The sequence below is a fragment of the Onychomys torridus genome, chromosome 10 (assembly GCF_903995425.1).
Source record: "Onychomys torridus chromosome 10, mOncTor1.1, whole genome shotgun sequence".
In the NCBI taxonomy this organism is placed as follows: domain Eukaryota; kingdom Metazoa; phylum Chordata; class Mammalia; order Rodentia; family Cricetidae; genus Onychomys; species Onychomys torridus.
The window spans coordinates 86,986,619-87,011,040 of record NC_050452.1 but is presented as its reverse complement, the minus strand read 5'-3'; the positions used below and the strand labels follow the sequence as shown (position 1 = coordinate 87,011,040).

The following is a 24,422-nucleotide window of genomic DNA, read 5'->3' as shown; positions in this document are numbered from 1 at the left end:
AAAATATTTTTATGGTTAGGAGTCACCACAACATGAGGAACTGTATTAAAGGGTCACAGCATTAGGAAGGTTGAGAATCACCACCTTAGAGGCACAAAGTGAAGAAAAGATGGTAACAATGGCATGCAACTTGTGACATGTGAGGTAGAACATCAAAAATGTGTATGACTACCCTGCATTAGTGCATTGCATTTGTAGTCCATGAATTTAAAAATCAACATAGTGCCACTAAAGTATAATGGTAAAAATGCTTAATGCCAACAGCAATAATATCAAGCTGAGTAAAAGGGCACTGTTTAAAATTCAAATTAACACTCACCAGGAAAAAGCACATAATTTAACAAAAGTCACTAACATGCCAGGGTAACTGTGTAGCAGGCTGCTTTTTGAAAAACCATCAATTAAGGAAAAGTATCATTTAAAATTCCTACTATATTATCACAGGTTAAAAATAATGAAAACACAATAGCACTGCTGTTTTTCAGTGAGAAAAACCAACAGTAGCAGACTATAATGTGCAAAGCCCTAGATCTTACCCAACATGCTTCTCGGGGATCAAGAAAATTGGTTGATTCCCTTGTATGATTCACTTCAAGGTTGGCAGCTTTCCAGCTTCCCATGCCCACCAGTGCCACAGGTAGAGTGTTTTCACATGGGGACACAGAGAGGATGAGGACAACCGGACAAAGGGTGAACACAGCTGCATGGGGCCCACAAGTTCAAAGGCTTGGATTCTGGTTCCAGCATTTCCACAAGAAGCTAGGGGACTTTGGAATGCTTCGCTAACTACTCTGGGCCTCATGTTTCCTGTTGTCAAACTGTAAACATAATTGCCCAACTAGCCTCATAGACAGTTTGTTCAATCAAGCAAAGTGACATACAGCTATCCTCTGCAAAATGCCAAATCCTTTTCACACCCATCCATGTATATATGATGAAGTTTTGTGAAAATCCATAGTAACAGTCCACCTTTTCTGAAGAAAATCAAATGGATCATCATACTTCTAAGGGAATTTGAAGATGCTAAAATTTGCATTTGTTACATTTCCACCAAGCAGAAGATGCAATTTAAAATCATGGAGAAATTACTGGAAATCATGACAGTGTAGTTTTTCTCAGAGATCTGCCAGCAGATGGCACTGTGCACTCTTGGGATTGGAGAAAGACAAGCCAGCTGTTTCCTTATACCTTGGAGAACCTACATCCCAATTGGGTTGTCCTAGGTCTTCCCATGTTTACCCAAAAATAAAACAGCTCCCACCAAATTAAACAGAAATTTCAAAATAGCATGAGGAAAATCCTGTTTTGAATGACTATTTATTTGACTCTTAAAAGCACAGCAAAATATTGGAAAACTCTTATTTCAGGTTTGTATGTCATCTGATCATAATTTTATAAAGAGGCCCAAAGACAGCCATCCACCCCCACCCCAGCCCCACCCCCACCCCCACCGGGGGCTGCCTCTTTTGACCATGCATAAAAGCAATAAAGAAAGAACTAAGAGTGCATCAGACTGAAGTCCCAGCTTCAGCCTGTCACAGGGGACTAAAATAACTTTTGTAAAGAAAATAATTGTATAACTTTTAGTGACAAAGAAAGCTTATTTCCCAAAGTAGAAGCAATACACCAAACTCCACTTAATACTTAACATCATGTACACCTTCTCAGACACAAGACACTGTTTTATACACTTTCATCTGTATTAATTCAAGTAATCCTTGAAACACTCTCAGAAATATTATCTTCACTTTATAGCTAAGGAAATTGAAACTGAGAGTTGTTAAGTAATTTGCCCAATGTCACACAGTTCTAGAGCAAGCCAAGGATGCAATTCTGGGCAATTTGATTTAAAGTCAATAGATTTAAACATTTTACCATACTTCCAAACCCACAAATCAAGACACCACAGAACAGATTTCATTTTAGAATAATAGCAAGTCACACCTCTAAGTTTACAAATATGCCATGGAATTATACCAGGAGGGGTCACTCAACATTCATTTACTTTGGTTACCTTCTTTCTCATGAATTTTAAAGAAAGGAGGGGCTGCATTCTAGATTTATTACAAATAACAATTTGTCACCGGTACAATGATGTACTAAAAAATATTCGGAAAATAAAAAGTAAATAGAAGAAATTAGCAGAAAAAAGTGAGTAGGAAAAAAGGGTGGGGTGTGTAGTCAGTGTATCGGACATAAGAAAAGCATTAAGTATTGACATTGCTGTAAGTCATGCATTTGACACATGTAATGCTGATCAAAATGTCATCAATAGAGCCGACCTGTTGGGCTCTGGACAGGGAGGTTCAATGAGAAGCTCAGGGTTGAGCCCAGAGTCCTCATTAAATGACCTGAAAGAGGGATTAAACAGACTATTAATTCAATTTTCAGATGGCTTTGACTTTGATCAGGTTGCCAATGATATAAAGAGGGCAAAAAGGCAAAGATCCAATCAAGTATCTCTTTCCTTAAAAAGAAAATTCCTTCCAGGTTTGTTCCTGGTCAGGACAATCTCTCCAGGGCATTCCCCTGGCAGGACAACCTGACCTCTCTGTCTGACTAGCTGATGAACAGCTTTGTCTGGCTTCAACTAAGAGACACTCATTTTTCTTTCAGGTGAATTAGGTCTTGAGAGGCAGTGTGGTGGAGTGGTTATGAACATGGGCTCTGTCACCTACCTGTCTAGCTAATTAGCTAAGTGACCCTGGATATGTCATTTTACCATCTGTGCCTCAGGTTCTTCACCTGTCAAAGTGAATTGCCACAGTACTGTGTTTACAGAGTTATTGAAAGGAATATATTTGAGTTCATATGTGAATAGTGATTAAAATGGCACTTGGCTTTCATAAATTTGAAAAACAAAGTTATGCATGATTATTACCATTCTCTCAGGGAAGCAGATAAAACAGTAGATCTATATGAATTTTTAAAGAGACTTTTGGATGGCAAGACAGCCAAGGGTAATTCTGGCCAGACATGAAATACTTCTGGATTGTTCTACGAAAAATTATCACTTTCCACAATTGTCTCTCATGCAGTAAATGTTCCAAACACACACACACACACACACACACACACACACACACACACACACACACACCTACCTTTCTTGCATTCCATCTCTGGAGTGTTCCTGGTACTCAGGGATCCTTTGACTAAGTCAGTTCTTCTCTCAACTTCAACCTAATCTTACTAATAACTGTAACACTATGTAAGACTGTAATTGTCTACAGTCTCAGCAAATGTTGACAAGTGCCCAAATGTCCTACCAGTGGGGAACTGAATAGTAAATGAATTTGAATCTGCTGTGATCAGACATGTATTCTAATGGGGGACACACAGGCTAAAAACATGGAAACTATAAATGTGAAAAGAAAGGAACAGAATTGTGGGTGAGGTTCCATGATAGAGGGCTTGTGTCCATGACAGTCTGGTTTTGAGTCCCAAGACTGAAGGAAGTGGGAGGGGCAAGTTCATGGGAGACAAAAACAGGTGTGAGGCTGAAAACAATTTGAGTAAGGTGGTAAATGAGAGGAAGAGCCTCCCTGTCATCCCGCTGAGCCAAAATTTGCTTCTAAAGCCCACATCAAAGAAATCACTAGTCATCTTTTAGACCCTTTACAGCTCAATGCACATGCCTTAGGACAATCCATCCATTTTTCTGAAGTTAGCCTCTGCTTCTTACCCAGTATCTCATACCCTGTTTCCCTACAACATCCCCTTAACTGGCCACACAGACAAACCTACAGTGGTTCCCAAGTCACCATGAGCTAGCACTTTGCAGTACCCTGTTACAAGGTGACTCCTTACCTTCCAATACCCACACATCCTTCTACAGCATAGAAACACCAACTTCTTCTTTGAAGTCTAACTCAAATAGCATATCCTTAATGAACACTTCACAGATCACTGGTGTTATTGGCCAAACCTTGTCTCCCTCCTTTTCGATTCATATTTACATAATAGCTGTGGGTGGATCTTTTAAATGAAAAAAATCATATTTTAATACTATTATTTGATTTTACCTGCTGCAATTAGCAAGACATGGAGAGGAGCTTGGTTTTAATAGTTTCCTTGGGATTTAACATGATTGAGTCTCATGCTTATTTAGCCATGCTGGCTAAATACATGCCTACCATGCTGCTGTGAATTTCAGCAGGAGAAATGGATATGAGATACTGACCTGAAATGAAAACTGTTGCATGACCTGTTAAGGCCTCCCGAACACATATACCCTGAGATAAATCTGCCTTGCATTGATGTTCAGTGTTTCCATAAACATTAGTTAAGAGCCAGAAGTTGTCATTAAGTAACCAGCAATAACATTCATGTGCTAACGCTTAGTCATTCATCATGCATGGGAAGAACCAGAATATTGGGCAGAGGATGTGATTTCTTTAAAAATGATGAATAGGAAAGCTGATTGCGTTATCTTTTAGTTGTTCATTCATAAACAGCCAAGACAGAGAGAAGAATGAATTTTCTCTTATTTAGGATTTCTTGAATACAAGGTTGTTTTAGGGGTACTTTTGTCTTTCATTTTTATATTGGGGACATCCTGTGTGTGTGCATGTGTGTGTGTATACAGATGTTCATGTGAAGGTTAAAAGTTGGTGTTTCCTGTTCTTTGTCTCTCCACCTTACTTTAAGACAGGGCATCTCACTGGACCTGAAGCTTATCAATTGGCCAGACTGGGTAGTCAATGAGCTCCCAAGACACATCTGTCTCTGATTTTAAATGCTGGGATTACAGGCTGCACCACTGCCCTGGACTTCTTAAAATAATATTCTATATGTGTATATGGCAGGCAGTTTTTAACGTTCCACATATGAAGCTTAAAAACATATAGCAACTGTATTCAGGCAACAGCCTCTTAGAAAACTACTTTCAAGGAATTAAAATAATTTATAACATGGAAGAAATAATTTGTGAAAGACTCATAGGACCTGTTGGTTGATCCTGGTCTTAATGAATGAAATGTTTCTAGAAAAGACCAAAATATAGATGAGAAAAACAAATAAAAAATGTTATTTTAGATGATAAAGAAAAAGGCATGGGAGAGGATTGTAACCATTACCATTTATCTTTATTACATATTGTATTGCAGGAGCCAATGTATCAATAGCAACACCAATTAAACCTTCCCATCTCTACAGCAAAGAGGTTACATTAGCAGACCTGTCATTCCAAACCTATAAGTCTAGGGTCCTTAGTTTTTCTTTTGAACTAGAAGCATCTTGAGGACATGGGATATTTGCATTCATGTTTCAATAAATGCTGAAAGCTTACCTTTACTTTTCTATATAGGTAACAATAGCTCGATAGTCTGGGTAGTAGTTTCTATACACATGCTGTGGTAGTTTGAATCAGACTATTCCCCCCATAGGCTCAAGTTTTGGGAGCTAGTGTGGACCTGCTGGAGGAAGTACATCACTGGTTGTCTAGCTTGACCCCCTTCCAGTCCACTCTTCCTGCTTTGTGTTTACGCTGACACTGTGATCACTCAACGTTCTCTCCAGCTGCTTGCTGCTATTTCTCCCTGCCATTTTAGACTCTCCCTCTGGAACCATCAGCCAAAATAAACTCTTTCACAAGTTGCTTCTGACCACAGTATTTTATCACAGCAGTGAAAAGTAACTCAAATCTTCATATGAACTGTTAATGATTGTGCACATGTTTTTTGGATTATTACACTAGAAAGCAAGGTCGATATGTTCCTTTTTATAAGTCCTTGAAGCTACTAGGTATTTATTTGCATGGCTTTCCTTTTATTCTTTCATAAGTGAATATTGAGCAGGAAGGCCTTGAAGAGGCAAAGAAAGTGATAACTAGAAGTTGAAGAAACCCATTATGGAGTTTGCTTTCTTTGTGGCAAAAGTTAGCCACTGGGCAAAAAATTGCCCTTGCATCAACTAATTGACAGTATGTTATTTAAACTGGACATGCAGGACCCACAGGAAAGTGACCACTGTACTTTGCAAGATGACATGATTCTTCAGGTTCCTGCTTTACAGAGAAGATTGCCAAATATTCTATAGCACATAGAAGCAACTGAGAGACTCTAGACCTATAGGCTAAAGATGGATGCCCCAATATTGCAGAGGAACTTTGGATGACTATCCAGGTAGCCAGCTGTCTCTGTCATTTCCAGAATTTTGGAAGTTGCTTACAATGCCTTTCCTGTTTACTTAGGTAATATTATATCCTTCTGAGGTCTTTGATGCAGTTGAAGACTAGACAGTTGTAGTGTTCCTTAGTCATGATAAAAGATAAATTAGATATAAAACCTTGAACTCACAAATATAGGATAAATAGAATATTTTCTTTGAATTTGCCAAATGTAAGTGGACTGGATATTGTTAAAAAAAAAAAAAAAGAGTGATGTCTAGAAACACTGTCCCCAAACATGTAAGACACAAAATGCAAAGACAGATGGCAGTGACTCAGACATGAGGTAACACAGGTATGATTAGAGAGGCTGAGAAAAATCTTAGCTTTCAAATGGATGGGAATCCATACTTATTATACCCTTTTAATTGACTCCCTCTTGATAATTTGATAAAAATCTCACAGGTTCCAATAAAGGAAAATGACACAAATCTACAATACCAGGCAGCACCCCCTGCAAACCCAGCTTTCACCCTTTCAGGAGTTTGTTTTTATCTCATCATCTTGCATGCTTTCCTTGATTCCTTCTTAATCTCCTTGAACAGAAGTACCAATATCCTAGTGGACAAGACACTGCGGAAGCTTTATGTGACTTCACGGAGAACTAAAAATTTGGTAAGCAAAGATCAAACTCTAGAATGCTACTTTCTGGACCAAACATTTTATATTTTAAAATTTATGTTTATATTTTAAATATTTAATTTAAATATGTCCATATAAAATTCATACCTTAGCATATGATTCTAAATTAAAATTCCTCTTTCTGCATTCATTTAAGATCATTGTCAATTGACTATATAATCCATCATCCTACTCAAAGGTTTTGCTCTCTCTTTCCCTCCTTCCTGCATTTTTTTCTACCTGCATTAAGATTAGCAGACCATAGCAGCTGCTCTCCATGTGGAACATTTTCAACAAAAAGTTCCTCTAACCATTGCTAAGTCTCCTTTCCATGCTATGTGAATGCTACAACAGGAAATACATCTCAGATATGCATCTCTTGACTTTTTCAGTAGACTTGTAAAAGTCATAATTTCCCTCAATTTGGAATCCCAGACTCTAGAGAAGCACCCTTTGGGAGATTGGTGAGGATCTCCATATTTTAACAATAGGCATATTTCTACTAAATGTCACAGAATCTCACATCAACCTTGGTATTCCATTAAAAAAAAAAAACACTCTTTAATCATAGCAGGTTATTTGTTTATGATTCCAAATTTGAATACATTTACAAAATATTTCCAACTGAACTAATAATGACTGCTGGTTTTTCCATGTGTGTAGTTTACATAATAGAATTATTGTACACCTACAATCACTAGATTCTCAAATCATCAGCCCTAACAATATAGGAACAGGAAACATATTTATTCCAAACTAAATTCCCGCATTTTTCACTTTCTTCCCCATTCTTGTGTTTCTGCTTCTGTTCAGACCTTCTCAAATCTCTCCTCAAGCACCATGGAATTCAGCAGTCTAGCTTATCTGTCCAAATCCCCCACCAAGGAGCCATCAGAATTCTGGTGCTAAGATCTGACCCGTGCTCTGTGGTCTGTTGTGGAATTTGTACATGCTCCAAGGCATAGCATTCAAGGGCCACACAATTCAGTCCAACCTACCAAAAATAGTCTTGTTTCCCTCTCCCCTTACTCCTCTTCCAGGAAGTTCTGCAAGTCAGCAGCTGAGGGAAGATTTATGAGGCCAGATAATATCACTTTATGCCATTGTACTGGCTTTGAGCTTGGGTGCCGAGTACGCCTTCAGAACCTCACAGAGTTGTGGAATATATGTAATTTTATAAACTAGCACCTCAATGAATATATATATATATATATATATATATATATATATATATATATTTAGCAGGCTTCAATGTTGGTTTACATAAAATAATTATTGATAAAATTTAGAATTTTCATCACTAATATATATCTTCATAGTTGAATGAAATGCACTACACATGAAAAAAAGTGACTGGTATGGGCTCCCAAAGAAATAAAATCAAGCATCAGAAAGCAGAAAGAGGGAAGAGAGTTAGGCAACAAGCTCCCCATTTAATAGACCATGTACTATAGAATGGCATGGGATAAAATGCATGAAAGAAGGCACTGCCTCAGTTATCTCTCAGAAGTAGGTGGCTTGGCTGGATTATCATTGGTTATTCCTCAGCCATTGCTCTGTGCCAGTTCCAAAGGTTCAAAGGACATCAATTTTAAAATGATGTCATTTTCTGAATGCGATTAAGGCTCATCAAAGAAAAATAAAGAACACATTATTTTAAGGGCCCATTAGCAACTGCTGAGCCAGTAACTATGTGTTTTGTAAATATATTACCTTCTATCTAGAATTTTAAAAATAGCGTATTTGTTTGAAAGTTCTTATACATCTAGGAAAATTATCTATCCTCTCAGGATATAGAACAATGCTGGGAAGAACTATTTAACTACCCAGAGCTCATAGTGAGGCAAGCTGACAGTCTTCAGAGTATTAATTGTCCCTCAAACAAAATGAAAATCAAAACCATGATATAATTCCATTCAATATGGCTTCTAAAATACATGATTTTTTACTTGGTTGTTGTGGGATATTTTGATAACATTCTGACACTCCAGAGACTGCCCAATAAAGTTTTACCTTGAATCAGAGGGTGGAGCCAGTGACTAACTGACCAGAATTGGCCACAGAGAAGCCAACTATTTGGGTAGAGAAGATGCACAGGAAGGAAAGAGCAGGGACTAGAGTTTGAGCTTCTTGGTTCTAGGACAAGGCAAGAGATGCATCTCTTGCAGTGTCTCTGGCCAAAAAGCTAGGTCAACTAGTTGCTACTCAGCCTTTCTGAACTAGCAGATTTTCACTCCAGCCTTTGACTCCTGAGTCTTATTGATAAATAGAACAATACTTAATTTAACATATTGCGGCTATGGCAGAGCCTGGGCCATGGGACTGGAAGCCCCACCAGGCCACACAGCCTGAGTGGCCAGTGGGGTACTGATTAAGGGGCTGTGGAGTGGCAGATGATAATTAAAATATCAGTAGATTCATGTGCAGAAAAGCTGACAGAAAAACATCACTTGGTAACAAAAGAAACCAATAGATTGAGCAAAAGGAACTTTCACTTCATGCCTCCTTTTACTGAGTTCTTGTACTTTAGAAGTATAGATCAGAGTCTGGATACAACATTGCTATGCCCAGGCTTTGGGTGAGGTTCTTCTATCAGTGCCCAGAGGACACTAACCAAACAAGAGATGTGATTGAAGTGGCCAAAAGCCTCAAAAAGGAGTCACTACTCACAATGTTCATCAGGGTGAGAAGGTAGTTTTGGACATGTTCTTTGCCATGGAAACGGACCACAGAGTCATCCACTCCCAGAAGCACCTCGATGTTGTAATCCTTCTCTCCCGAGTGTCTGCGGCGCCTCATTGTCTCATTCAGCTGCTGGCCAATGTTGCTGTAAACTGTACCTAGATCATCAAGGCCTTCCAGATCCGACTCTATTAAGAGACAAAAGGAACCCAGGCATTTCAGTTTCCCCAATGGGCCTTCCAGTACTCTCTTAGAAATATTTCTTTCCAGCGGCCATCACTACAATCAAAATCATTAACATATTGCTTCCATTTTGTTTAATAAATAATAGGCACATATGTATGCTCAGAATGACTCCTGACATATTCAACACTCACAGTAATATACAATAATAGTATTGCTATACTGTTGTCCTGGGAGATGAACCAGACTTAATATTCACAAGGATATGAGTGGTTAGTCTTTTCCTTGCTGCATTCTAGGCAGCAGGGTATAGCATGGAGGCCAGTTATAGAATCATTCAATAAAGCCTTTAAATAAATGTCATGTGTTACCTTGTTAACCCTGATTAAGCTACGATCCTATGACCATGGGGTATAGAATTTATACTCTATAAACCTAAATCACTCTTATCAACAGCTTTAATTTAAAAATCAACTTCTGCCATATCAACACAAACACATTTTATGATAACCATTCCTGGACATGTTGTTAGAGTGACGTGGTTAAGGCATTGCTTTACTGTGCTGAAGTATGGTTGTCTAGGGAATGTGGCTAGGGAAAAAGTGGGAGACACATGGATACAGCCAGATAGTTCTGCACGTCTGTCTGGCCTCTCATCCATTAATAGCAGTTAAAATCCATTGCTGTTTGTCTTAGTTTGTGAGACAACAGAGAAAGGAATCAACCAGAAAATGACAATTAGTTAGAGAAAAATACAAACATAAGCACAATTTACTTTTATTTGTATCAAAGAAGTATTTTAATCCCTTAAGTAGACATCTCATATATAGACACATATGTGGGAAGGAATGAGGCAGATACTGTCTGCATTTAAGAACCTAAATTCTCCATCTTTAGTGAAGAAATGCTTTGGTGAATTAAAATGTGAAATATAAGTTGGATACTAATGGCATTCAACTACTGGCATTAAAAAAAACAAAAAACAAAACAAAAACAAAAACAAAACAAAAAACAGAAAAAAAAAACCCAAAACCTGAAGGTATATTCATTTCCATTTCAAGTCCATAAAACCCAGAAAGGAATTTATTCTATAAAATGCCCTGATGTCTAAAACCAGCTTGACAGAACCAAGTCTGACTCATGGTTTATATAGAGGTTTATTGAATGCTGTGTGGAGGCCTGGCAGCCATCTGGATCAGTCTTGACATGAATGAATAGGGATTTTACTCCTCACCTTTGTGGTTTTAGTGAAGTTGCAGGCAAGGATGTCTACTGGCCAAGAAGGCTGATGACCAAGCTCTAACCACATGGGATTAGAGGCATGGAAGTACATACCCTGCTCACAGCTCTTCAACCTCTCACAGATCCAGAGAAACACCCAGCCCTGCCCAGCAGGTACTGGCTTAAGCTATGCTTATGACTATTTGGTTTAAAAGCTATGCTGTACTCACTTTGACCCAAGCCCAGTTCCTAATTCATTAGCTGGGGGTTTTCTCCTCATTGAGAACTCATTGGCTCTATGGTATAAAAATAATTCTCACCAGCATCCACATCAAACAGAGAGCTTCCCTCAGACGGTGCTTTTCGAGAGGCTGGAAACTGCACCTGCACACAGTTTTGCTACTCCACCTCAAGTGCACATTCGAGAGGTGATGGCGTGTGCGCAGACAGGACAGCTGATGGATTAGCTCTCCGTTCTAGAAATGTCTGCTTTGGCAGGGTTGCCAGAGGCAATGTTCAACGGAAATACACGAGCAACAACATTATTTCATCAAGCTGATGAATGAATGAAGAAGGGGGAGGGTTTACTGCAGAGAGCCTGATACTTCCAGTCTGGCTTTTACATTTCTCCTTAAAGAAATGGGAAGAGCAGAGACATTGATGGTACAGAAGGGACCATGGGAGAAAAAGAGAGGAACCTTTAAAACCAAGGGCACTCTTGTCTGTCTTTTACTCTGTGCTGTGCAATCTTATTTTCCTTAATTCTGCATGTGGAGAGTGTCAAACATTAGGACAGCTTCAGGCAGTTTTTCTTATACACATCATCATTCTGGCCAACTCTGAGGCCATGAAGTATATTCATTCACAAATAATTTAATTTGTCTTAGTATGTTTTCTGTGTATGTAACATCCAAATTATTAGTAGCATGTTTTTTTTTTTCTTTCCTCCCCCAAGACAGGGTGTCACTGTCTGACTATGTTCTCTAGGCTGAACTTGAACTTGCAATATGCCTCTACCTCCTGGGATACTAAGACTAAGTTGTGTGCCAGCACAAACAACTAACATGGACTTTATAATCAGACAAATTTAGGTTCAAATCTTGATAACAACCCATCCAACTATAGTTTTATGTAAGATGACCAAGCCATTCACATCTATCCCTTCATAGCTCCCCCAAACATATTCTTTCTCATAAGTGCTCCTAGATTCAAATCTCTGACTTTGTGTGCTCAACATAAGAGTTCCTATAGAGGCCATAAATCTAGAAAGAGGCCACTAGGAAGGTGATGCAATAGGTGTGAGGGTATAATAAAGCACAGCTAATATAAACATAGAGGTGGAAAGGTACAAGCAAGGAGGGGCGGAGATGTATGGGAGACAAGGAAGTGAAAAGAAGGGTTAATCAAAATGAAGGGGTTGTAAAAGACCCATATGGAAATCAACTATCTTATAAACAATCTACAAAGTATAATTTATGGGAAAATAATTAGAAAGGAGACACCTTTTATGGCTAGATAAAGCTCCCCCTAGAAGCTGAGTTATTAAACAAAAACCACAGTGCCAGGTGTGTGATAATCTCATCATGAGCTACTGACCAGGGATACCCCCAAATGACTCCCAAACAATACAGAGTCTTGCCACTGTTTTTTAATTGACTACCATAACTAAAGGATAAGGTCCTATTGCTGTGGACACCACAATTATTGATTGCATAGTGTAAAAATTAAGTTGGAACTGGTCTGGAAGCCTTCTCCCTGCAGGCTAGATTTCACTGTGCTAGAAAGTGCTATACAGGCTTCTGGTAGAGAAAAATCATTAGTGAGTTTACCTAGCTATGAATCATGTGAACTATAATACCAATCTGCCAGGTAAGTTGTACCTACTGGTACAACAGAGGTACAATTGTTATGGCAGTAATCACTTGCTCTGTGCTTGAATAAAAAGCCTTCTCCATAAAAAAAAAAATTTAGGCCTTGCCAATGTAAACCCAGTCAAAAACCCATTGGTCAGGCCCTGGGGGAGGTAACCTAGTACTATTATTCAGCTAAATTGTCATGGCACCAAGCTGCTTTCTAAATATTTATGTTTATACTCACAAACACTAGTCCCAGCATTACTCACATAAGCTTCTCTTTGCAATGAACAACAGTGAATTCAGAGATTGTTCAAGTTGCTGAAAATAAGTAACGGTTGAATGCTTAGCCCTAAAGAAAACATTTATACCATCCACTCAAAGGCTCCGGAAACATCATGAAAGAGTGGGTGGGAAGAATTTAAGGGCTGGAAAACAGGGCGGAAGACTGTGAAGTGCTGCTACTTCTGGACATGACACAGGCTGCAAAACCATGATCCCACAGCACCTGTGACTGCCTGCATAAGGCTGGACACACACATTGTGCACAAGTGTTGACATAACAAATGGCCTATTTTTAGTATAGCAGACAGAAGAATAATGGCTCCCATTGTGGCATGTGAGAAGATTTGTACCACAGTGCATGATGCTCCACCCATTTCATATTTAGAATTTGATGCTCATCTTGATCATGTGATAGGGTAGCTTGTCAGGCTGGCTGTAACTAATATAAATAGAATCCCTACATTTAAGTTTATTAGGGGTTGAGGTGTAGAAAGTGGTATTCATATAGTAAATGTGAGTGTAAGAGCAGCTAGGGCTCTCCTGAACAGCAAAACCTAATGATGAGGTTAATGGTCAAAAGTGTTCCACGATAAGGAACTTTACTAGATCAATGGTTGATTTTTCAGACTAGCAAATAATATATATTCTTCAAGTGATTTTTCCTTTTGGAGAACTGTAGATTTTTGGAATTTACCTTGGAAATTATTGACACATACTAATTAATATATTGGAAACATTTTTATTGTAACCTTCTACTCACCCACTAGTTTGCTAATGGTAATATATTATTTTTCAAATGCACAACTTTATTATCTGTTGGAGTGGATTTTTAGGAGACATATAACTTATCAATTCAATCATAACATGTGAAGCTATTTTTAATGTTAAGTGAAGATTTTTCCAGTGCTATAGCACAATTTTGAACTTACTAAAATATGGTATAACTTATGTTACTACTCACTTTGAACACTTGGTCTTAAATGATTTTCAAGAAGGAACTGGCATATTTTATTCAGAGGAAATCAAAGTGTAATTGTTAGTCAACTTGTCTCTTATCTCAGAAGAAGGCCTATCCTCTGACAGAAGACAGAGTTAAAGTTTGAAAGGTGTATGTTTTGACTGAGTTCTGTATCAGATACAGATACATCTCTCACCCCCTTGGATGAGAGATGGCGACAGGATTCTGGGCTCATTATCTAGTCTCTCCTTCCAAAGAGCAGAATGCCCACTTTGTCTAAGACAGAAATAAGCTCAGCTAAATGTCATTCCATATAATGTGATTAAGGAGTACACAGAGACTTAAGATACTAAAGAAAACCTAAACCGAAGCATTGCTTGTACACTGGTGACTTACACACAAGACCCATACAAGCTTCTGTGGAAGGAAAGTGATTCAACTTTGTAGGTGCACTCCTGGTTCCCCACTAAGCATTCCTTTCTGCTCCTGAAGCATGACACCAGGAACTGGCGGAGGAGCCTTGGGATGAAGGCAGGTGCAGAGTATGGCGGACTGGTTACACAGAGGAACATGGGAGTTCTATGAGTGTGGGGTCCCACAAAAGCTCCAGAACAACCCCAGGTTGAACTAATAAATGAGACCTGACCCTTCTATCATGTTTAGGTCATCATCCTGATTGGATTAAAAACAAACAAACAAACAAACAAACAAACAAACAAAAGACCTATATCTCAGTGTCTAATTCTAACACATGTAACACTAACCCCACATAATTGTTGCCTATGTTTCTTCTGCACCCATCTATGGGAATAAATGCAAGTTGCAGTTTATGAAGATAATGTAAATGGTAAAAATACGCTAAATAAGTAAACAAATTACCCAAACAAATCACATAACATTTCCTAATGGTGCACTGACGTAAAAAAAATAAGGAAGAAGCATATTGTTTTGCAGTAATAAGAAACACAGAGCGAGTCTATATAGAAATTTGGCATTCTCCATGAATGGAATACTGTGCTGAAAATGAAGTCACTGGAATACCACAGGCTGGTTTTCCAACAGTAGGTGGAGAACCTAAGATCAGAGCCAAAAATAGATATAAAAATCCAACAAATGTCATCTCCTCACACCAGAAACAGAGGGTGGCCAACTTCATCATGTCACCCTGTCCATATTATCATATAGTGATCTTTCCACCAACATCTTGTTTTTCATAGTTAAAGTTTCCTTCCTAATAAGGTATAGTGCCGGTCTCCAAATGTATGAGGGTGCTATTGTACAAAGAAATAAACCACTACTATAAAAAGCCTTCATCAGCAAGTAAACTGCATAATGATAGTCCAAAGAACTATGTGTAGGCCAAATTATGACGTGAACTCTAAAGTTGCACAAAAGAATTGCTACTCTAAAAAAATATACCATTTCCATTTAATGAATCTGACTATCCATGTTTTCCCTCCAAAGTTCTAACTGTAAACAGTATATGTTTGCATTTGTTTAACTGTTGCTGCCTACTTCAAGGGATAATGTATGGCAATTTTAAGTAGAGAATTCTACCTCTGAGGTTAATATAATATAATATAATATAATATAATATAATATAATATAATATAATATAATATATATATTGCTTGCATGCTTTAGTTTGATAATCATTTAGCAAACAAAAATGTAAGAGTCACTTCAATATCCAAGCCATAAACTGACTTTTAATAAAAATTTTTGCATGTCAGTTAGAATGTTTTCAGTTATTATTAATTGCAAAGACCCACTTTACTTGCAATTGTAAGCAGTAAGGGATTCTATTAGTTGCATGACAAAGAGGTCCTGAAGAATGGGGATTCTATGGTAATTCTATCAGTAGATTATCAATGGCACAGATCTTCCCACCTTTGACCATCCTGCTACTGTTGATATATAAACCCTCTTCAGGTTAATTTCTGTCTTTTAAAACAGCTTCCCCAATTCTATCATCAGAGTCAGCTCCAACAGAGTAGACCTCCCTCTATGTCTTACAGACTGGACCTCTCTATGCATCTTACAGACTGGACCTCCCTATGGATCTTACAGACTGGACATCTCTATGCATCTTACAGACTGGAATTCCCTATATGTCTCACAGACTGGACCTCTCTATGCATCTTACAGACTGGACTTCCCTATGGATCTTACAGACTAGACCTCTCTATGCATCTTACAGACTGAAACTCACTCTATGTCTTACAGACTGGAGCTCCCTATGGATCTTACAGACTGGACTTCCCTATATGTCTCACAGACTGAAGCTCCCTATGCATCTTACAGGCTGGAGCTCCTTATGCATCTCACAGGCTGGACCTCCCTATGAGTCTTACAAACTAGACCTCCCTATGGGTCTTATAGTCTGAACCTCTCTATGGGTCTTTCCTAGGAGTAAGTAAGAAAGTTTATCAGAATCTTTTGGTACATTCAACTATTTCAATAGCCAGAATCCAACCACACACAGTTAAAACCGTCCCTAGTTGACAAGAATAGATGCTTCAGTCTGTCTAAGGCAGAAGAAAAAAATTCAGTCTTGTGCCTGAAGCCAGGCTCCTCTGCAGCATATGCTTAGGTATGGAGAATGAAGATGGAGTAATGGATGCCTAACAGGAAACCCACTTTGCCAGATTTTCTTTTCAGAATCTGCTCCTCCTACATCTTCTACAGGGTCTCTTATTTACAGTATGCATTTGTCCATTTTATGTGTAATTTCATGCACTGGGGTCTGTTTATCTAGATTTAGTTTTGCATTCCTTCACCCTCTTGGTGTCTACAGAAAGGCATATTCCTGCACTCATGTGGTACTAAATAGACTTTTATCACTGTCCCTTATTAAGCCAGGTTGCTGCCATTTCTAGTTTAAATTTTATACATATAAACAATGAATCTTCATCATATCCACCCTTAAATCCCTCTCTTGAGCTCAACATTCCCCAAAACATTTTCCATCTTCCTCCAGAATTTTGTCTATCTTTTAATAACTGAAATCTCCATGACTGGGCAAGGTTGTCAAAAATAAATGCAACATTCCCTGTAAAGTTAAATGGAAGATAAATAAAAGTTTTATTTTTGCCCTAATATTATAGGGGACATTGTTAATACTAAAAATATATTCATTATTTTCCTGAGATTCAGCATGAAATGAAAATTGCATACTGTTATTTGCTAATTCAGCAACTCTAGGTGTGAGGAAGCTTCCTCCACACAATGCATGCATCACAGAGGTTCAGCCACGGGGCGGGGGTGGATGGGTGGGAGGGGTGGGGGGGGGGGTGGGGGGTGACCTTCATTACTCTTCCTCACTTGACCCCTCTAGGTCTGTTCAGTTTAATGAATTGATAAAGTACTTTTCCCTCATTTTCTTCTTTGACTTTTGCTTAGAACATTTTGATGTGAGTTCCTGATGCTAGAAACTATACAACCATCAATAGTATTCTTTTCCAGTATTATTGAGAAAACTATTATTAGCTACACAGTCATTTGAAAGGGACTCTATATTCTGTTTTACCTTATGAATTGATCATTTTTGGCTCAATTTTACTTTAAAGACTTCATTATCAGTAATCATTTCTTCTCTTAATATATACTGTATATTAATATATTTAGTTATTAAAATCTTAAGCTTATTTTTCAAAGGCAGTACAGTTTATAATCTTTATATTTCAATATTTTATGTATTTAACAGCACTCTAACATTTCTCTTTGTCTTCACTAAATTCTGTTTTTTCATATTTATGGCTTCTGTAGTTGAGTTCCATTAAATCAAGTGGTGAAGACAGAGAAAGAGGAGATCACACCCAATTTGCTTTTACAGTCTGACCATCTAGCACAGCTAGGAAGTTTTGGAAAAGCCCAGTGCAGAGAGAGATGGGATAGCAGTTCACAGCTGTCAGTTTCAAAGTTCGCACCCTTGTTACCAGTCACCTCCTCTGTGTCTCCTTATTGGGAAGTTAAAAGTTGCTTTATCTCAAATATCCCCAGAAATTCTGCAGAAGTTGTAGGTTAATTTTCTGCAAAGGCATAGAGAATGAGTAACACAAGTTTACAAAACTAATCATAACCAAAATATTAAGTATTAATGTTAATATTTATTCTTTGAAATAAATACATAAAGAATCTGGGAATTTTCCCTGCCATTTTTCTAAGCACAAATAATCAATCTAGCAGGAATGGGCCAAAATTGCCTTCCTTCATAGGGCCGGCACTGCAGTGGTAAGATTAATGACATGTGGTAAGAAGAATAAAATAGCATGGAGAGAACAAATGGAGCAAAGCCAAGGAGGTACAGTCTTATATGAGGTTTTCAAAAGAAGGGAAGGCACAGGCAGAGACCTCACAAAGTGATAGAATAGTACACATGAATATCTACATTATATTTGCTTGAGATACTTGCTAACTTTTTACATGTACTCAGTACTATGGCTGAACGTGGTCTGTCTCCAACAAGTTTGTGTGTTGGAAGCCTGGTTCTTAACTGTGGTATTAAAAGAAGGTTTGAAATCATGAGAGGTGGGGCTGAGTTCATTGGAGCCATGTCCGGAGATAGGACTCTAAGAACCTAGCTGTTCTCTGAATTCCTATATCAAGATGTCATTTCTTGTTCCCAACAATTGTCATCCACCATGACATGATGAACAGAAAGAGCCCTTGCCATAACAGCTGATGTGCATGCCATAGCCTTAAAACACCAAAACTGTGGTCTAAACAAACTTCATTTATGAGTGGTTTACCTTGAGTATTTTGTTGAAGTAACAAAATCTTAGTAATATGTAAGTACATTAATGTCTATCTTGCTGACTTTTTCAGAAAGCAGTTGCAAAACATACATAAAATAAGAATAGATTCAAGAATGTGGTAAGTGAATTTCAAGAATTGCTTTATGAAGGTCTTAAGGCACAGGACACGACAGTATGTTCTGTTCCTAAGACCATGCTATAGACTAACAATGATCAGCACACAGACACATAGGCCAGGGACTGTTTCAACCTGAGCCACTGAGAGCAGAGAGCTTTTTCTGCCTGGCAGGTACAGAAACTGTTAGGAATGCTAGCTAACTCTGAGAAGGATTTGAAGTGCTATTGCTAGTTCTGAAGAGAAGCCCATAGGATCAGAGAAAGGCTAGTGGCACACCTTAGTTGTCAATAACTGGCCCCAAAATAGACATTCCAGGACTACAAGAACAAGGAACAGAATTCTGCCAACATTCTGAACAATCCTATAGTAGTATTATTAACCAGGGCCTCCAGATCAGAGATCAAGTCAGAGCTATCGTTCTAGCTACTCTGGTAGGGAGGCTGAAACAGGAAAGACACAAGAAAGTCCAGGGTCCTAGCCAGGCCAGGCTACAGGGTGAGTTCAAAGCCAGCCTGAGCAATTGAATGAGACCTCATCTCAAAGTAAAAAGCAAGAAGTCTAGGGATATAGCTCATTGGTAGAGGTTCAGTCATCAGTAACATATACACACATACGCTGAGTCTACTTGGCTAGTTTTTTATTTTGGTTTTATGATGTACTAGGCATAGAACTTGTCTAGGACCTTAGACTTCTGACCTACAGAACCAAAAATGCTGGGTATCGCCTTAAGCCATTAGGGTTGTGACAACTGAAGTCCACAGCAAAGGAATCATAAGGGAACTGAATGGGCTATGAAATGAGCCCCCAGTTCAGCAGTGCTGACATCCCACTTGTGACTTGGGGAAAGTCACAAAGGCCAAGAGAGACAGACAGCATGCAGGGGAATGGGGAAAGGGGAGGCAGATTTAAAAAAAATAACTTAAAAGCTTTGAGAAACTAACTGTTTGGCTTAATAGAGTTTTTAATATTTTGTCTGCTAATTCTAACATTCCTGTCAATTTTGGGCCAGTTTCAAAAAACTGCTTTTTGTCATCATTTATGAGTTGCGTTTTTCTGCTTCTTTGCATACTTGGGTAATTTTTGATTAAGCAAGCTAACATTGTAAATTTTATCTTTTTGGCTGCTGGATATATTTGTGTTCCTATAAATATTCTTAAGCTCCCCCCTTGGATGCAGTCAAATGACATGAAAACAGTTTGTTCTTTTTGGGTGTTATGTGTAAGATTTATTAGGCAGAGCCAAAGTAGCCTCCATCTAGAGTTAATGACTGCTACTGAGGCACACCCATTCTGGGCATCCTCCAGTGCTCTGGGAATCCTGAGAAGCTCCTTGTAGAAGTGGTACTGTTACCTCGACTCCAGTCAGGTGGGGATTTTCTAAGCTTTGCCTATTTCCACAAATGTAAGCACCACTCAGAATTCAGCTACAGAAGACCAAGGACTCTGTGTAGATCTGTGCAATTGTATCTTTGTGTCCATGCCTCGTCACTCATCTTCAGTCATGTGACTATCAGCTCTGACTTCTCAGTTCTAGAAATCGTTCAGGCTTCACCTGCATGACTCAGACTAGAAGCCCTTAGGTCAGTAAGTCCGGGTATTCCTGAACACCCCGACCCCTCTTTTTTCAGCCCTCATCTCTTGGAGTCATTCTGATTCACTGTTTGATATCCACTATCGTGTATATTTTTTTTCCATATATTTTGTCCATTTCTGTCTGTTGCAAGCAGGAAGATAAGCTACTCTATGTGGTTCCATCTTGGCCAGGACTGGAAGGCCACTTGGATTTGGCTTTGCTATGAGTGTCTGGTGGCTTAGGAGTACTGGCCTCTGTATCAGTAATATGACTTAGAATTCACAACCAGCATTTTCCTAGTGACTGCATACACAGTCTATTCAGATTTGTGGAAGCCTGGTAACAGTGGAATGCTCAGCATAAGCCCTGGCAATATTCTCATAGTAAAAAAACAGGTTTGGTCAGACATAAACTATTCGTGACCATGTGTTGACACCGACAACATTGTGCAGAAAGCAGAGAAGTGAGGGGTGCATGGCACTCAGTGAACCTCAAAGATTTATATTCACTTTTCTCATAAACGGACGGGAATTTTGTGGTTGATTAAAAACTATCTGAGCCAAAAGGTATTGTAAATGTGTTTGGAGAAAACCTGCTTCCAAGAGTTGGGGGTGGGGCAGCCTGCTTAGGGGATACACAGCACAAGCATGGAAGCCATTCAAGAAATGTCAACCATAACAAACACCTTAGTCCAAAGAATGGGATATTTGAAATATCTGACTATATTTGGCACTGCACTTTTTAAAGAACCAGGTCTGTAAAAATCATATTCAGAGGACAGAAAATTGATGTGAGCCTTTAACAGTTGCTACAGTGGTAAAGGCAAAATTTTTATACATTAAGGTTCATTGCAGGCCCTCTCTTAAAGTCAACAAGAGCAATAAGAAGCTCAGAATGAACCTTCATGGAATAAGAAAGTGAGTAACAATGATTCATGGTACAAGTGGGTCCTCTTATATCTAAATTCATGGTCTTATAATTTAAAAGATTTGTGACAATTTTTACTTCAAAAATCTTTATTTTTCAAGAATTTTATATATGAATACTACATTTACATAATTTCCATGCCTTTTCCCCCTCCTCCAACTCCTTCAGTATCCCCAAAACTCTCTCAATTTTTTTCAATTAGTATTGCTACACACACACACACACATAACACCCCCACACACATAACACACACGCACATACACACATAACACACACACGCACACACATACAACACACACACACATAACATACACACACACACGCACACACACACATAACACACGCACACACACATAACACACACACATAACACACACACACATAACACACACACGACATACACACATAACACACACACGACATACACACATAACACACACATGACATACACACACACACACACACACGCAACGCACACACACAACTCACACACATAACACACACAGACACACACACACACACACACACACACTCTATCCCTCCCTTCCCACTGGGCCCATTTTGTTTTGCTCTCATGTACCTGTGTTTAGGGCTGAGTATCTGGAACTGGATAAATCCACCAGGGAACTAGTCCCTGGAGAAAGCCTAGTCTCTCAGGGTCCTAGGTTAAGTGCCAGCTGAGTGGATCCCGAAAGGGAGGCAAGTAGCAGAAATTGTGCTTTATTACTCTTCAACAGCATCTTGAGGGGACATTAGGAGACTTCATCTTTTTCTCCTGTTCTCTGACTTTTGCAGCAATAACAGCACATGGGTGGGCCAATCTGCTCTCCCCTTCTGGGCAGCCATCCTAGATCCAAAGACTAGAAGCTACTCCTGCAATCCTTCCAAAAATTTAATGTGCATTTAATTCTTTACATTAAATCCTTTCATGCTTAAAATAGCTAGTGTGGTTTGAATTTCCTGGAACAGGACCTTGACATATATATGGTAAGTTATTTAACAAAACTGGCCTTCAAATGCATATCCATGCAGTAATAGGTTTGGGTTTTTTAGATCCTCCCACCTTTGGAATTCTGTTTTTGTAATTCTTCACTTTTACAGAGTATCTGGGAACCTCTATTTTCTTCTCCTGCATCCTTCAGGGATATCTGCAACTTGGCTAGCAGTTTCCTCTTCTCTATATCTCCTTCACTAAAATCACCTATAAACACACATTCAGTAAATACACCAAAAAACATAGGATGTGTGCAAGACAAAGGTAATAGTTCACTCATCTACTTAATATACACTGAACATCTACTACATGGTAAATGCTCTGAAGTCACATTTTTATACACTATGAGCTACTCTAAGCACTTGCTTAGGCAAGTCCTAGAAGAGCATATATTTTGTCTGGTCTACAGTTTAACACATTCCACTCCCCACCCCAACCCCTCTCAATTTGGGGCCCAGTCTGTGGAGTTACTTCTGTACAGACCCAAGCTAAATCAAGATTGCAGTTGCCTTCTTCATAGGAGACTCTGCCTCCCTGGGCTGTTTTGCTTTTTCCAACAGAGTGTATCTGTACACATTCTTTATACTCATGCAGTCATTCAGCTCCACAGTTTAGCCCTCTGCTTTTGAGGGTGCTTTGGGATGGTTCTTCCTTGTAATATTCTGTTTTTTCACCCGTTGGCTGAGAACCAGCCAAGGTTCTTTGCATTTTAGAAAGCTTCTTATACAAGGCATTCAATAACAGAGTTCATGATCTCTGTGTCCTGAGGACATTAAAGGACACTGACTCCCACAGTGCCTTCCAGGATCTTTTCAAAGAATTACTTTACCTCACAGAATTAGCCCCTCCACCAATCTTATATATTTCCAAGTACTAAAAAGCCTGAGATAATTTTTTATGGTATTTTACTTGTCCTGTCAATGCCAAAGTCCGGTAATTCTTCAGGTGTATTGCTTTTAGAGTTGTCATCATACCAGCATTTCTATATCCAGTATCATACCAAGGTGCTAAGAACGGGTCTCTTCCAATTTTCTGCCTTCTATAATCATCCTAGATTTGACTGTTTAAATTATCTTCTTTATATGTTACTCCAAGAACGTCTAATAATGATTTCCTTTTTCACTAGGAATATTTTGAAATTGGCCAAAAATTTAACCAAATATCCATATTCTGTATTATTTCCTATTGCACACTAGTTTTATTATTTCTTTAGAACAGTTAATCTGTTTTTCATTACCATCATCATCACCATCATTATCTTCACCTCAACCACCACCCAAAACATCATCATTATTACTACCCCTTCATCACCATCACAACCACAAACTCTATCACCATCATCATCACAATCACCATCACCACCACCCCTACTACCTCAACAAACTCTACTACCATCATGTTATCATCACCACCACAAAATATCACCATCATCATCATCACCACCACCACCACCCTCTCCACCATTCCTTGCTTTCATTAGGCTACACAGTTGTTTGCCCTGGAAAAAAAAAAAAAAAAAAAAAAAAAAAAAAAAAAAGATATCTCAAAGAATCTTTAAAGAACAATTCAAAGTTTTCCCTATTTCACCTCATCTCTTATCAGTCCCAGAACACTCATAACTAAAGTTCATAAAGTAAAAACTTTAGCCCCTCATAAGGAAAATTCATTTGTTACGTTTTTCATTTAGTTTAACAGACACGAGAATAAGATCTTGGTAGAACAAAGAATACTTTCAGTTAAAAATTACAACAGCACATAACATTACATAACAAAACTAAAACTAGGGGTGTGTTGTAGAGTATTACAGCATAGTTAACCTCAAATAAGGGGCCTGTGATGTATGAGTTATGCGTGTGTGTGTGTGTGTGTGTGTGTGTGTGTGTGTGTGTGAGAGAGAGAGAGAGAGAGAGAGAGAGAGAGAGAGAGAGAGACAAAGAGACAAAGACAGAGACAGACAGACAGAGAGACAGAGAGACAGAGAGAGAGAACATTTGTGCATGTGAATGCCATGTGCATGCCATGGTGCACATGGAGAGGTCACTGGATGACCTCAGGTGTTGGTTCTTGCTTTCACCTTCTTTG

At 38.7% G+C, this 24,422-nt stretch overlaps 1 protein-coding gene across 2 annotated transcripts in view; it reads right to left on the bottom strand.

Annotated features, from left to right (window-relative positions):
* Adamts3 (ADAM metallopeptidase with thrombospondin type 1 motif 3) overlaps positions 1-24,422 on the bottom strand; it is a 221,094-nt gene that overhangs the window by 39,887 nt on the left and 156,785 nt on the right. For both annotated transcript variants that reach the window (XM_036201567.1, XM_036201566.1), the window contains exon 5: positions 9,461-9,660. In XM_036201567.1, the coding sequence (XP_036057460.1) occupies positions 9,461-9,660 (200 nt within the window). The remainder of the gene's footprint in view (positions 1-9,460; positions 9,661-24,422) is intronic.